Below are 17,500 nucleotides of genomic sequence, written 5' to 3'. Positions count from 1 at the left end.
CAATTCGGTCTTGTTCAAGATGGTATCGATGCTGAGACTTTGTGGTGAAGTAGTAACCGAAGAAGAGTTACTTGAGAAAACATTCTCTACGTTTCATTCCTCAAACATAATCCTGCAGCAGCAGTACCGAATGAAAGGCTTCGCCACATACACTGATCTAATCTCGTGCCTGCTACTGGCCGAGGCAAACAATGAGCTCCTGATGAAGAACAGTGAAGCTAGACCTGTCGGATCTGCCCCGTTACCAGAGGCCAATGAAGTTGAAAAGAAAAATCCCAACGAGTGCAATTACATCCAGAATGATAAGAGATCACACGGCATAGGCCGTGGTGGATACAGGAACCGTGACAATTACTCGAACGGTCGAGATAGACACTTGGCCTGCCGGAAAGGAAACCACAATAACCGTGGTCGTGGTTCCAATCCCGGCCGTGGCCGAGGCGGATATGGACAAGGTCAAGGCGGTATATCCAAACCGTCTTACTCAACCAAATCCGTTTGTCACAGATGTGGGATTAGCAACCATTTGGCCAAGAATTGTAGAACTCCTAAGCACTTATGTGAGCTCTACCAAGAGAGTCTTAAGGACAAGAACGCGGAGGCTCATATGGTCCATGAATCCGGTTATGAGGCTGATAAAGAATCTGATGTTGCAAATGACGACCTTATGGACTTTGAGACTTCTGATTGTCTCAAAGACTAAAAATTTCGATACGACTTGTTTTTACTGCTTTATGATTGTTTTTATGATTGATTTGGTGTTTTTATTTTCGGTGTTCTGCAACTTTAATAAATGAAAGTTTTGAAGTCTCTGAGAAATGAAATCTTATTTATAGAAATGAATGACGAAATGAGCATACTCGTGGTGGATAGTGGCACAAGTCATACAATTCTTAAAGATAAAAGATACTTCTTAAATCTCACAATGCAAAGTGCAAACGTACACACCATTGCAGGTGTAGCCGGCCTGATTGAAGGTCACGACCAGGCTTATGTATTGATGCCTAAGGGCACTCATCTAGAGATCAGAAATGCCTTGTATTCCCCAAGCTCTAAAAGGAGCCTATTGAATTTCAAAGACATAAGATTAAACGGTTTCCATCTTGAAACATGGGGAGAAGGAAATAAAAAATTCCTTAACATAATTTCGATCACAAAAGGCTATAAAAGGATCCTAGAAACCTTACCTGCAATGTCTACTGGCCTATACTATGCAAAGGTCAGTATGATCGAGGCAAATGCCTGCGACAATTTCACCTTATGGCATAACCGGCTTGGCCTTCCCGGTACTAACATGATGCGAAAGTTGATGATGAACTCACAAGGGCACACGTTCAAATGAGTTGTCCCATACAATCTCACATGTGCAGCATGTGCACAAGGGAAACTCATAACTTGGCCGTCACCAGCCAAAGTTAATAAAGAGATCATAAATTTTCTGGAAAGGATTCAGGGAGACATATGTGGACCAATACACCCACCTAGTGGGACGTTTCAGTATTTCATGGTCCTGATTGATGCATCGACCAGATGGTCGCATGTCTGTCTGCTGTCCACACGAAATTTGGCATTTGCACGCCTGCTTTCTCAGATAATAAGACTGAGAGCACACTTTCCAGACTTTCCTTTAAAGACTATACGTCTAGACAATGCTGGTGAGTTTACGTCCCAGACGTTTAATGACTATTGTATGTCCATGGGGGTAAGTGTAGAACACTCCGTGGCACATGTACATACACAGAACGGCTTGGCCGAATCATTCATTAAACGTATCCAGCTGATAGCCAGACCATTGCTCATGCGGGTTCAGCTCCCGGTATCAGCGTGGGGACATGACGTATTACATGCAGCAGAACTAATTCGCATCAGGCCATCTAGTGAGCATAGATATTCGCCATCCCAGTTACTCACGGGTCATGAGCCAGACGTGTCCCACATCAAAACATTTGGACGTGCCGTCTACGTTCCAATTGCTCCACCACAGAGAACGAAAATGGGACCACAAAGGAGGATGGGAATATACGTAGGATATGACTCCCCGAGCATTATAAGGTTTCTTGAGCCAACAACTGGTGATTTGTTTAAGGCCAGATACGCAGACTCACAGTTTGATGGGAGATAACGGCCGGTTGAGAAAAGAAATCGAATGGTCTTGACCATCAATATCTTGGCAAGATCCTCGGACTAAAGAATGTGATATGGAAGTCCAAAAGATTATACATCTTCAAAAGCTAGCTAATCAGTTGCAAGATTCATTTGCTGACCCAAATAGAGTGACAAAATCGTATATCCCGGCTTGTAATGAACCAATACGAATAGATGTCCAGAAGGGACAAGATCAAGTGGCTACAAGGTCTAAACAACGTCTCAAACGTGGTAGACCTATTGGTTCCAAAGATAAACAGCCTCGGAAGTCCAAGAGAGGTGCTGGATCCGAGAGCATCAAGGAAACCGTCCAGAACATTGATGGACCGGCCGAGCCGACCCAGACGGTCGAGCCAAGTGAGCCGGCCATGCCAAATAATCCGACCGTTCCAAATGATGGGGTTTGGGACGCCGAACTTCATGGGACACAAGGGCCGGACAATCAAGAGATCTCTATAAACCATATAATGTCTGGAACGAAATGGAACAGAAATGATATCGACGTCGATGATATTTTTGCTTATAAAGTAGCACTTGAGATCATGGAAAAAGATGAGGATCTAGAACCCACGTCCATATATGAATGCATGCAAAGATCAGATTGGATCAAATGGAAAGAAGCTATAAACGTGGAGTTAGAATCATTAAAAAAAAGAGGTGTTTTTGGCCCTATAACCGTGACACCTAGAGATGTCAAACCAGTGGGATACAAATGGGTCTTTGTGAGAAAGAGAATTGAAAAAGGAGAAGTAGTGAGATACAAAGCACGGCTTGTAGCACAAGGATTCTCACAGAGACCAGGAATAGATTATGAGGAAACTTATTCCCCTGTGGTGGACGCAACTACATTACGATACTTGATCAGTCTAGCCGTGAAAGAAAAGCTTGATCTGCGCCTAATGGATGTAGTAACTGCGTATCTGTACGGTCCACTGGATAATGAAATTCATATGAGAGTTCTAGAGGGTATTGAGCTCAAAGATAAGAAAGGTTCTCGAGAACATCATTGTATTAAGTTGAACAAAGCCTTATATGGTTTGAAACAATCAGGTCGAATGTGGTACAACCGATTATTAGAGTACCTAGTGAAAGAAGGTTATAAGAACGATTCAATAAGTCCATGTACTTTTATAAAGAGATTCGACAACAAGGGCTTCGTGATTATGTCTGTCTATGTGGATGACCTGAATGTGATTAGAACCCCTGGAGAGATTTCCCAAACGGTCGAATGTCTAAAGAAAGAATTCGAAATGAAAGACTTAGGAAAAACTAAGTTCTGTTTGGGACTGCAATTTGAGTATGTGGATAATGGAATCCTTGTGCATCAAAAGACATATACAGAAAAGATACTCAAGCAGTTCAATATGGACAAGGCTCATTCCTTGTCATGTCCTATGGTCGTGAGGTCCTTAGACCTTGAGAAGGATCCATTTGGACCAAAGAAGCCGGACGAGGATATGCTCGGGCCGGAAATACCTTATCTAAGTGCCATTGGAGCCTTAATGTATTTGGCTAGCCATACAAGACCGGACATTAGTTTTGCCGTGAGTTTACTGTCTAGATTTAGTTCATGTCCGACACTTAGGCACTGAAACGGAATAAAACATCTGTTCAGATATCTGCAAGGAACAACCGATCTCGGTTTGTTTTATATGAGCCGACCAGGAGATAGCTTGGCCGGATATACAGATGCTGGGTACTTATCTGACCCACACAATGCTAGATCTCAGACAGGTTACGTGTTTATACACAGTGGGGCTGCAATAAGTTGGCGGTCCACAAAATAAACCTTAGTGGCAACATCATCTAATCATGCCGAGATCATAGCCATGTATGAAGCAAACCGAGAGCTTGTGTGGTTGAGGAACATGACCGGCCATATCCTAAGGGAAAGTGGCTTGGCCGTGGGAAAGGAAAAGGAAGAACCAACGATCATCTATGAGGACAATGCAGCTTGTATAGCTCAGCTCAAACATGGATACGTTAAGGGAGATAGAACAAAACACATCTTGCCTAAGTTCTTCTTCACCCACAACCTGCAGAAGGCTAAAGAAGTTCAAGTGGTTCAGGTTCGGTCCAGTGACAATTCGGCCGATCTGTTCACTAAGTCTCTGCCGACCTCAACATTCAGGAAGCTGGTTCATCAGATAGGAATGCGCCAGTTGAAGGATCTTCAGTGATACCTTCATCAGGGGGAGTGTCATGTGTTGTACTCTTTTTCTTGTCTATGGTTTCCATTTTTTCCCACCTTGGGTTTTTGGTTTTCCTAGAGAGGTTTTAATGAGGCAACGTCGTGCATGATACAAACCCATATGGTTATGGCATCTAAGGGGGAGTGTTATAAATCATTATGTGGATGGCCCATAACCAATGACCATGTCTAGGCCCAGCCGTGGCCTTGTCCAAGAGGAGAGAGAGTCGGCGTCCAAGAGGAGAGAGGGTCGGCTATATCTTGGCCGACTTTAGATCTTAGGACGTTTTCCATTTATCTGTTTTTGATCTTTTACTATTTCATGTTGTATTAGGTTTTGGATAATTTCCTTTTTCCTATACTTTGTAATCCTTATATAAGGAACCTCTATTGTTCATTAATAATATACAGACAATTCCCCATTCTTTTACAACATTTTGTTTGTTGTGAACGAAGGGTTTGAGACTGAATATTTTCGTGTGTCTCTGTATATTATTACTCAATCAAAGTGTTCCCTTATATAGGGATTACAAGGAATAGGAAAAAGGAAATTATCCAAAACCTAATACAACATGAAATAGGAAAAGATCTAAAACAGATAAATGGAAACTTCCTAGATCTAAGGTCGGCCAAAGGATAGGCCGACTCTCTCTCCCTAACCGCCGACTCTCTCTCTCCTCTTGGACACGGACGGTTGTGGTTGGGCCTGGTCGTGGCTGGGCCTGATCGTGGCCTGATGGGCCATCTCTTCTTGTCTTGGTTAATGGCAATCCACAATGTTCATAACACTCCCCCTTGGATGCCATAACCATACATGATTTGTAGTACGCTTAATGTTGCCTCATTAAAACCTTATCAGGAAAACCCAGTGGGACAAAACCATGATGAAGGAAAAAGAGTACAACACGCACTACTCCCCCTGATGTGAACCTCGGTGTAGGTTCTGCATACTACGCATCTGGATACGTGATCTATCCTATCTGTGTAGGAAGGGAGTAATCGGCCAGTTTCATTACTGCACCGTAATTAAGACCACTTAGACCTCTTAGGTCGTTTCTCATGTCCTTTGACATTGAGTGTCCCGTTTGAAGCATGTGTGCTAAGCAATGTGAACCACATTGTCCTCGGGAATCATATGTTGGTCTTTGCAAAACGTGTTTGCATCTGTCCATAGTCTAGACGTGACTGTCTACTTATCAAACTCCTTTACTTAGGTCGGACAGACCAAGTACTTATGGACAGCATACTAAATATGGTTTATCATTCGTCCATGTTTCATTCTGGTCGATCTATGTCCAGGTCATAGACCATGTCAATACAAGTTCACTGCCTGTCTCATGAGTGTTCAAGATCAATTATTGCTGTGGCTCTTAGGCCGGACACACACATGTATGTGGACATTGATTCCTTTGCCTTAGGTAATGCCATATGATGGCGTCTCATGACCTTAGTTGTTGTGGATCATATCACACGCTTAATATACATTGTTAGGTCATGGATCTTGACTCCACGGGCTTACAATACTTTTGGTATCCGACCGGGAAAGGGTAGATCAAATATCTCCTATTATCCTCACGACAAAGTCTTGTGTAGATTACACAGCAGCTGTAAACTATTCTGCTATCCCGGATCCTTAAGGGATTTGATGTCGGATTACAATCTGTTGGTTGACCTTTTATACTAGCCGTGATCAAAGGATATGAGTCGGACATCCTTGGTATAAGGAGCCGGATGCTTATAGCCTGAGGGCTGGACGCTTTTGGTCAGAGAGCCGGATGCTCTTAGCTGGTGTGCTGGACGTTTTATTAGCCAGACACCCACATAGACTTCATTCTATATTTACTAACCTTCTTTAGGTTTAGTATAAGAACAAGGAATTTCTTTATAAATTCTCATATGTATATGGACTGTTATTGGATTGTCTTTTACACAACTCCAAGATCAATGATCATATGTGATCGATTTCTTTTATATACTTTATGCAGCTGCTTTTGCTTTAGTCCATGAATCAGCTTAGGAACAAAGCTGTTCTCTTATCTTATCTTATCCTATCCAGTGATCCATATGTTGCTTACTACATTTAGTGTATCTATTTTCTTTCTTATGACCAGACTTGGTTTAATATCGAAAATCTATAGCAGCAATCACCACATAGGAGTTCTTCTCCTTATAATCTGTTCCTTTGATCTCTGTGAGTACCTTGTGTAAACAAGCTATGATCTAATGCTGCTAATATGAAGACATAGACACTCTAGGCCACGTGATCATGTGTCCTCTCTCACGGTTTCTTTATCTCACAAGATCCATCTATTTCACTGGTTTATCAGATGGCGTTTCTGTATATATACATGGCCAATACGCTCATCTCTCTTTAGATACAATGAACCTCCACGTTTATCTTTATATTCTTTATAATCTTTATGATTCTTTGATTGTATGATGAGTACTCATTCGTGGGTATATGATCCTCGTTCATCTCTTTATGTTCAAGTGCTTTTCTCTTATGTATCTTTATACAAATGTGTGTGTCGACACTTTCATGTGATTCCACTATCTTCTAGACGTGATCTGATCACTTTGAGATTTCATTATCCAGGACCTTTGTTACCTAGCAGCTTGGCGTCCCAAGACTACTTGATTTGGTACCTTAGATGTGTAGCTGGCCAGCCTTTATCTCTATGTCTGGTATGGTTTCTCTTATCATGACTTCGGATCTGTCTATGCACCTTTTCTTTCTATCCGAGTTTCTTTACTCTTATGGAACACTTGGTCTATCTTGCATAGACTCTATAGCAACTTGATTATGTCTCTTCTAGGACTTTAAATTTCGTTTTGGTGCTAAGCTGGTTAGTCATTCTTTTTCGGGTCAGTGTCTGGCATGTCGATTAGCTTCTCAATTGGACAGCTTTATATTATCTTTCTTTGGACGTCTTATATCATAATGTATAGTCCGAGGATCTTGCCAAGACAATGATGGTTAAAACCATTCTTATCATTCCTTTACTCTTTCTTTATACAGCTTATAATCTTTCTCCTTTAATGTTTGGATAGTCGGATCCATTTGATCATGCAATCCGTACTTGGCCACTATTTTAATCACCCATGTTATGGCTCAAGCTTTCTTTGAATTCGTGGGAGAAAGTATTACTCATATCCAACATATATTCCCAATCCTCTTCTGAGGTTCCATCTTTAGATGGCACATATATGTATGTGGTGGTTTTATCTCAGAATCTCTTAAGATGGTTTGTCTGGTTTTAATGACACGTATTCATTCTTTAGATGGGAATATCTATGCTCACTTATATGGCCTGATGCTTATTATCATTCTGTACATGTATATTCATAATGTCCCCAAGCATATAGGTAATGGCCGAACCTTTTATAGGTAATGGCCTTTCCGGACCGGTTATGGCCTTTGCAGCCAGACTGTTGTCTCTCATGGTCTCTTCGGCTTCTTTGGCCGAGTCAGGGATTGTGTGCGGACAAGCCTACACTATTCAGACAAGTCACGGCCAAGTCATGTAATGGACAAGTCACATGCCTCTTTGGTTTTTCCGTTTGTATCATGGTCTCTCTTTTGGCCGGGTAATGGCCCTTTTATGGTTTAGTAATGTCTGATCCATATATCATGGTGTTTAGACCATAGTACACGAACTTGTAGTATTGATCATGGGTTTATCCTCTCTCCCCCTCATGACCATACTATAAGGTCGTGGTGCTTTGGGATAATTAAGCCAAATGAGTTTCCCTATGTGTACATGTTTCACAACGTGAGATCTTTACGGGATAACTCTGTGCCTTTTCAATATTAATCTTTTGCATCAAGTTCTATACTAGGATGGCTAATCCTATCATGCCATATAGTGTAAATTTCGTGGTGTTTCTCAATATGATCACCACATCTCTTGCCTCTTATCATACTGATCCTTAACATAGTATAAATCAGTAGAGATCATCGGTATAGTCTCGACCACTTTCTTTCAAATGTCTTAGGCGTTTTATTCTTAAAGATCTGAAGGAACTTTGTTTCCTTTCTTGTCCATTGTTTCTTAGTTGGAAACCATTCATTATAACTTTCAATGGACCACATTTCTTTGGGTGTATATAATGCCTTATAGGCAAATGCCTTAGCCATAGTTTCCTACTAGGCTTTCTATACCGTTCATGATTTCTTACTTGGTTTTATGCCCTTTAGGCAACTCTTTAAAACATTCATATGTTTAAGTAAGATCAGACAAGATTTAATAAACTCAAGACCAATTCTATATATGAAACTTGAATGATCCTTTAAAAACAAACACGAATGCAATCATAAAGCAATAAGACTAGTCGTATCGAAATTTGGTCTATGCAAGAAGCAGTCATGCGATTAGATCAGTATAAGTGGCGAAGCCTTTCATTCTATACTGTTGTTGCAGTATGACTTTCAAAACATGGAATGTGGAATAGGACTTCTTTAGTAACTCTTCCTTGGTTACTAATTCACCACAAAGTCTCAGCATCGAGACTGTTTTAAACAAGAGTGAGTTGTACTCATCCATGACTTTGTAATCCAAGAATCTTAGATTCTTCTAGTCATTTCTAGCCTTTGGGAGCAACACCGTTTTCTGGTGGTAATTTCTATGCTGTAAAGCATTCCCAAAGTCTAGTGGATTTTCCATGGTGATGTACTGATTTTAGACCTTCAATGAGATGATGGAATACTGTACCAGTTCGTTCTCATTATTGTCCTTGGTGATTGTATCACCAAGTCCCTTTTCGATATCTGAGTCACATTGTCATTTAAAATTTTGGTTCACAATGTGGTCATGTAGCCGCATGATATTTAACAAGCTCGGCCACAAACAAGTCTTACGCATCTATGAAAACAATCGATCATGGTGTGAGTCAGGTCACACGGCCATGTCTTGTGATACAACGATCTTTAAAGATCGGTTCATGAGATATACAAACAATGGTCGCATGATCATTCAGATGTTTCTCTAGACCATTTGGTCATACATTGTGATGCCTTAAGCTTCACGGTATTTATGTGACACAACAATCCTAAGGATTGGATCATTATGCAATTCGGTTTCTATAACCATCCGGATGCTTGGCCATATGGCTACATAGATATGCACTAAGCCAAAAGGCTTTAAGGGTACAAGGCCACGTGTGTGTGCAATGCATTAGACCTTACGGTCGTCCAATATGATTCATGACAAAACACAATGCTACACAATACATATCAAGTTTACCAATTTTCAAGGTTGGTAATGTTTCAACTAGATTTTAGAATCAATCAATCTAGCAACCTAACTCTCATTCAAAAAACATTTTTAAACTTTCAATCTTTTAAAACTTTTATTGGATTTAAGATTTCAAAACTTTTAGGAAATCAAAACGAGATTTAGGATTTTAAATTCATGCAAAACGGTTTAAGCATTCTTATGATTCCTAGGGTTTTCAATCCTTACATTCTATCAACTTATGTTTAAGGTTTCAAGGCCTTAAGTATTTATGTGTTCAGATAGATCGATTTAAGTAATCTAAACATTCCTAAACCTCAATTCAAATCAGAAATCAAGCAATCAAGTTCAATCTTAAAATCGGCTACATGCTTCTTTTAGGGTTTAGGGTTTTCGATTCCTTGATTAGGGTTTGTCAATTTCAGATTTAATCAATCAACATTCAACCAGGTTCTAATTGGAATCGATTTATGTTTCTAGTTCTAGGAGATTGTCGATTTTAATCTTAGGTTTCTTTTAGGGTTTCATCAAGAACAAAGGGAGTCCATAATCATGGATTGGGATTTTAGGGTTTGTTCTTTCTAGGTTCTCAGATCACGGTATACCTCTGTTTGAAGGGTTGAACCGGACCACCAAGAGAGCTGATGAACCTCGGACGCGAGCTGGACAGATGCTGCCTCCTATCGGGTCGCGAGTTGCTTCCTTTGCGAATGCAAGCCGATCTGGTTTGCGAGCTGTCTCACTTGGAACGTGGACTGGCCATGTTTTGAACAGGGAGCAGAGGACGTCTGGGATCAGGAACACCTTAGGGCTGGGTCTGATCGGATGTATGCAAGCCAGAACTCAAGCAAGAACAAGTTAGGGTTCTTTGCACTAACTTCTCTTCAGCTCATGAAACAATTAAACAAAGGGGTATTAGATTCCATGAAACACCACATTCTAAACAAGGTATCATCAAATAACTGAGGTATGACAAACTTATCTTTCATAGGATTTGAAATTGGCTAGAAAAACTTGTTGGTTCGGATTAGGGTTTCCAAAGAACTAAGTCGGCGCCGTCTGTTGTTTCTGCGAGTGAGGGCGCGTCTAAGATCGGAATGACAAACGGTTTTCGCAGATAGATTCTTCTCGTCCTGAGATTCAATTTGATATGTGGCTCGTCTTCTGGTTCGTCGGGGTTAGAGAGATACATTGATTTGAAGTTCCGCCTGATTTAGGGTTTATGTGTTACGGATTTTTAGGTTAGGGTTTTGTCTCAGGGTCTAGAGACTATCGTGCTGATAACGTGTTGTGAACGAAGGGTTTGAGGCTGAATATTTTCGTGTGTCTCTGTATATTATTACTCAATCAAAGTGTTCCCTTATATAGGGATTACAAGGAATAGGAAAAATGAAATTATCCAAAACCTAATACAACATGAAATAGGAAAAGATCTAAAACAGATAAATGGAAACTTCCTAGATCTAAGGTCGGCCAAAGGATAGGCCGACTCTCTCTCCTCAACCGCCGACTCTCTCTCTCCTCTTGGACACGGACGGTTGTGGTTGGGCCTGGTCGTGGCTGGGCCTGGTCGTGGCCTGATGGGCCATCTCTTCTTGTCTTGGTTAATGGCAATCCACAATGTTCATTGTTATGAACAAGTGTGGATTGCTAGGAACCAAGAGGCCTGTCCGTGGCCCATAGAGAGAGAGAGTATCCGCGGCCCAAGAAGAGAGAGAGTCGGCCGCCTCTAGCATTAGGATGTTTCCATTTATCTATCCATGTTTATCTTTAAGATGTTTTCCTTTTTACTCTAGGATTATGATTTAGATACTTTCCTTTTCTCTACCCCTTGTATCCCCTATATAAGGGAACACTTTGATTCAGAAATAAGATATACAGAACACGATTTCATCTCTTGTTTCACAACACGTTATCAGCACGATAGCCTTTGAACCCTGAGACCAAAACCGAAACCCTAAAAGTCTAATCCGGCGATCCATAACCAAAAACCATAAACACTAACCTGTTCTTAACTCATCAAGAACTCAGGAGATCAATCTCAGCCTCTCAGATCACGTTCCAGACCGAGTAGAACTTCTGTCCAGCTCGCGATCGAACCCGAACCCCGCGACCAGTCCGAGACAATCCGATACCCGTCCAGCTCGCAGCCGAGACACCTCCAGCCGCGATAGACCTCATCCGCGACCCGATAGGAGGCAAAGACCGTCCGATCATCTCAGCTCGAAGTCTCTTTCAATCTTTGGTGGTCCGGTTCTAAATCCACTACGAAACTGAGGTATAAACACAATCTGAGAACCTAGGGTAAAAGAACCCTAACTCCATCATTATGGAAACCATGAAACCCTAAGAGAAACTTAAGACTAAAATCGACAATCTCTAAGAACTAGAAACATGAATCGATTCCTATTAGAACCTGTCTTGTTTGTTGATTGATTGAATCTGAAATTGGCAAACCCTAATCAATAGAATCGAAAACCCTAACCCCTAAAGGAAGCATGTAGCCGATTTTAAGATTTAATTTTGATTGCTTGATTTCTGATTTGAATTGAGGTTTAGGAATGTTTAGATTGCTTGAATCGATCTGTCTGAACATGAAAACACTTAAGGCCTTGAAACCTTAAACATAAGTTGATAGAAATCTTAAGGAATTGAAACCCTAGGAATGCATAGATCGTTTTACATGAATCCGAACTTGGTATTGCATCCACAACTGATTAGGATAGGATCGGCCAGCATATAGAAACCGATTGATTCTGAATTTGATTGCATTACAACTTACATGGCCGTGTGGCATTAACACCTTCTTGTACATGAAGAATTGAATTCTAGGATTGATCGCACCATGGTAATTTTAGATTTAAATAACCGAACTTGTTGATTGTTCATATAGCCATGCGGCTTGCTTGATAACACCATGGTCGTTTAGGATTGTTTGATATCATGAATGCATAAGACGTGTTGTGGCCGAGCTTGCATATATCATGCGGCCACGTGATCCCATTGTAAAACCTAATGACTTGTATGATAATGTGGATCAGATGTCGAAAATAGCAAACAGAGACTATGCAGCCCTTAATCTCTCAGGAGACAATTACTTGCAGTGGGCGCTAGACACAAGGATTAGTCTAAAGTCCAAGGGACTCGGTGAAACCATCACTGAGGGTAATGATGAGAATGAAAAGAATAGATACAGGGCCATATGTTATATGCGCCATCATCTCATCGAAGGTCTTAAGGATCAGTACATGACAATTGAGAGTCCACTCGATCTTTGGAATGCTTTAAAGCACAGATATGATCACCAAAAGATGGTGTTGCTTCCAAAGGCAAGACACGACTGGATGCATCTCAGGTTCATGGATTTTAAGTCCGTGGACGAGTATAATTCAGCCTTATTCAAAATCGTTTCTATACTAAGGCTGTGTGGTGAAGAAGTGTCCGATGTGATGATGCTTGAAAAGACCTATACGACTTTCAATCAGTCGAATTCTGTGTTGCAGCAGCAGTACAGGACAAAAGGTTTTGCCACATATACTGATCTGATCTCATGTCTTCTCCTGGCCGAGGCAAACAATGAACTCCTTATGAAAAATAGTGGAGCAAGGCCGGTCGGGACAGCACCATTACCCGAAGCCCATGACGTTGAAAAGAAAGATCCCAAAGAGACCTACTACATCCATGATAATAGGAGACCACACGGCAATGGCCGTGGTGGGTACATGGGTCGTAGGCGTGACAATCATAACGGTAGAGGTAGCTACTCAACCGGCCGAAGTGGAAACCACAATAACCGTGGTCGTGGTTCCAATTACGGTCGGGGTCGAGGGAGTTATGGCCGTGGACGAGGTGGCATATCCAAACCATCTTACACGTCCAAGTCCTTATGTCACAGATGTGGGATGGACAATCATTGGGCCAAGAACTGCAGAACTCCAAAGCACTTGTGCGAACTCTATCAAGAGAGTATCAAGAACAAGAACCCGGAGGCAAATATGATCCAAGAGAACGGTCAAGATGATAAGGGATATGATGCTGACAATGAATCCGACAGGGATAGCAAAGATGACCAGATGGATTTTGAGACGTCCGACTGTCTAAAGGACTAGTTTTTCGAATCACATTGTCTTATTGCTTTATGTGTTTGATTTGGTGTTTTTACTTTATGAAATGACATTCACATTAATGAAAGATTTAAAGATTTTACAAATTTTCTAAAGTCTAGAAGTTTTTATTTATAGAAATGAATGATGAGATGAGTGTACTTGTGGTGGATAGTGGCACAAGTCACACGATCCTAAGAGACAAAAGGTACTTCATGAATCTCACATTACAAAGTGCAAAGGTACAAACCATTGCGGGCGAGGCCAGCCTGATTGAAGGTCACGGCCAGGCCTATGTGATGATGCCAAAGGGCACTCACCTAGAGATCAAAACCGCCTTGTATTCCCCAAGCTCTAGAAGAAGCTTATTGAGTTTCAAGGACATAAGGTTGAACGGTTTCCACCTTGAAACATGGGAAGAAGGAAACAAAGAATTCCTTAACATAACCTTGATCACCAAAGGCAATAAAAAGATCCTAGAGACCATGCCTGCAATGACTACTGGTCTTTACTATGCACGGATCAGTATGGTCGAGGCAAATGCCTCAGAGCTATTCACTTTATGGCATAACCGGCTTGGCCATCCCGGAACAGGAATGATGCGAAAATTGATGATGAATTCATCAGGGCACACGTTCAAAGGAGTGATCCCACGAAATCTCACATGTGCAGCATGTGCACAAGGGAAACTCATAACCAGGCCATCACCAGCCAAGGTTAATAAAGAAACCTTGAATTTTCTGGAAAGGATCCAAGGGGACATATGCGGACCAATACACCCACCATGTGGGACGTTTAGATATTTCATGGTCCTTATTGATGCATCGACCAGATGGTCGCATGTATGCCTATTGTCCACTAGGAATCTAGCCTTTGCACGGCTGCTTGCTCAGATGATAAGACTGAGAGCACATTTTCCAGACTTTCCACTCAAGACTATACGTCTAGACAATGCTGGTGAATTCACGTCCCAGGCGTTTAATGAATACTGTATGGCCATGGGGGTAAAAGTAGAATACTCCGTGGCACATGTCCATACACAAAACGGCTTGGCCGAATCATTCATTAAACGTATCCAGCTGATAGCCCGTCCATTACTTATGAAGTCTAAACTTCCGGTATCAGCATGGGGACATGCAGTTTTACATGCAACAGAACTGATTCGCATCAGGCCATCTAGTGAGCATAGATATTCGCCATCCCAATTACTTAAGGGTCATGAGCCAGACGTGTCCCACATCAAAACGTTTGGATGTGCCGTCTACGTTCCAATTGCTCCACCACAGAGAACTAAGATGGGACCGCAGAGGAGGATGGGAATATACGTAGGATATGAATCCCCAAGCATTATAAAGTATCTTGAGCCAACAACCGGTGATTTGTTTAAGGCCAGATACGAAGACTCACAGTTTGACGAGTCCACATATCCGTCCTTAGGGGGAGATAACAGCCGGTTGATAACAAAAGAATTAGAATGGTTTAGACCATCAACATCTTGGCAAGATCCTCGGACTAAAGATTGTGATTTAGAAGTCCAAAAGATAATACATCTACAAGAGCTAGCTAATAGATTGCCAGATACATTTGCTGACCCAAATAGAGTGACAATATCACATATCCCGGCCTGTAATGCACCTGTAAGATTAGATGTCCAAAATGGACAATGTCAAGTGGCTACAGAGTCTAAGCAACGTCTAAAACGTGGCAGACCAATTGGTTCCAAAGACAAACAGCCTCGGAAATCCAAGAAAGGTGCTGGATCCGAGAGCATCAAGGAAACCGTCCAGGACATAGTTGGACCGGTCGAGCCGACCATGACAGTCGAGCCAAGCGTACCGGCCACACCCGATGATCCGGTCGTTCCTCAAAGTGAGGTCCGGGACGCTGGACTTCATGGGACACCAGAACCGGACAATCAAGAGATCTCTATAAACCATGTAATGTCTGGAAAACAATGGAACAGAAAAGATATCAACGTTGATGATTTATTTGCATACAAAGTGGCACTTGAAATCATGGATAAAGATGAGGATCTAGAACCCACGTCCATACAAGAATGCATGCTAAGATCAGATTGGATCAAATGGAAACAAGCTATAAACGTGGAGTTAGAATCATTGAGAAAGAGAGGCGTTTTTGGCCCTATAATCTTGACACCCAGAGATGTCAAACCAGTGGGATACAAATGGGTCTTTGTAAGGAAAAGAAATGAGAAAGGAGAAGTAGTGAGATACAAAGCACGGCTCGTAGCACAAGGATTCTCACAGAGACCTGGAATAGACTATGAGGAAACTTATTCCCCTGTGGTGGATGCGACTACATTGAGATACTTAATCAGTCTGGCCGTGAAAGAAAACATGGATTTGCGCCTAATGGATGTAGTCACCGCATACCTATACGGACCACTGGACAATGAGATACATATGAGAGTTCCAGAGGGCATTGAGCTCAAAGATAAGAAAGGTTCTCGAGAACAACATTGCATTAAGCTGAACAAAGCTTTATATGGCTTAAAACAGTTAGGTCGGATGTGGTACAATCGGTTATCCGAGTACTTAACCAAAGAAGGTTATAAGAACGATCCAATAAGTCCATGAATATTCATAAAGAAATTTGACAGCAAGGGCTTTGTTATAATGTCTGTCTATGTGGACGACCTGAACATAATTGGAACCTCAGGAGAGATTTCCCAAACCGTCGAGTGTCTAAAGAAAGAATTCGAAATGAAAGACTTAGGAAAAACTAAGTTCTGTTTGGGATTACAGTTTGAGTATAAAGCCAATGGCATCCTTGTGCATCAGGAAACTTATACAGAGAAAATACTCAAGCAATTCAGTATGGACCAGGCACACCCCTTACCGTGTCCTATGGTCGTGAGGTCCTTAGATCTTGAAAAGGATCCATTCGGTCCAAAGAAACCCGACGAGGAACCACTCGGATCGGAAGTGCCTTACTTAAGTGCCATTGGGGCCTTAATGTACTTAGCTAGTCATACTAGACCGGACATAAGCTTTGCCGTGAGTTTACTATCCAGATTTGGGTCATGTCCGACTTTAAGGCATTGGAACGGAGTGAAACATCTGTTCAGATATCTGCAAGGAACAAAAGATCTTGGTTTGTTCTATATCAACCGACCAGGAGAGAACATGGTCGGATATGCAGATGCTGGGTACTTATCTGACCCACACCAGGCTAGATCTCAAACAGGATATGTGTTTACACATAGTGGAGCCGCAATATGCTGGCGTTCAACAAAGCAATCTCTAGTTGCTACATCATCCAATCACGCCGAGATCATAGCCATGTATGAGGCAAGCCGTGAGCTTGTTTGGTTGAGGAATATGACCGGCCATGTCTTGAAAGAGAGTGGTTTGTCCGTGGGACAAGAAAAGAAGGAACCAATGATCATCTACGAGGACAATGCGGCGTGCATTGCTCAGCTCAAGGAAGGATACATCAAAGGAGACAGGACCAAGCACATCCTGCCCAAGTTCTTTTTCACCCACGACCTGCAGAAGGCAAAGGAGGTCCAAGTAGTTCAAGTCCGATCCAGCGACAACTCAGCCAAACTTTTCACCAAGTCTCTGCCAACCTCAACGTTCAAGAAGCTGGTTCATCAGATAGGGATGCGCCGCCTGAAGGATCTGCAGTGATGCCTTCATCAGGGGGAGTGTCATGCGTTGTACTCTTTTTCCTGTCTACGGTTTCCATTTTTTCCCACCTTGGGTTTTTGGTTTTCCTAGAGAGGTTTTAACGAGGCAACATCGTGCATGATACGAGCCCATATGGTTCTAGCATCCAAGGGGGAGTGTTATGAACAAGTGTGG

The 17,500-nt window shown here is 41.9% G+C and overlaps 1 protein-coding gene across 1 annotated transcript in view; it reads left to right on the top strand.

The window, feature by feature from the left end:
• LOC125590447 overlaps window positions 1-703 on the top strand; it is a 729-nt gene extending 26 nt beyond the window's left edge. Inside the window, exon 1 of the mRNA XM_048764015.1 lies at window positions 1-703. This exon is cut by the window's left edge and continues 26 nt beyond it. Coding sequence (XP_048619972.1) covers window positions 1-703 — 703 coding nt within the window.
• Window positions 704-17,500: the final 16,797 nt, after the last annotated feature.

This window comes from Brassica napus, chromosome C7, assembly GCF_020379485.1.
Source record: "Brassica napus cultivar Da-Ae chromosome C7, Da-Ae, whole genome shotgun sequence".
In the NCBI taxonomy this organism is placed as follows: domain Eukaryota; kingdom Viridiplantae; phylum Streptophyta; class Magnoliopsida; order Brassicales; family Brassicaceae; genus Brassica; species Brassica napus.
This window is presented reverse-complemented; position numbering and strand designations above follow the sequence as displayed.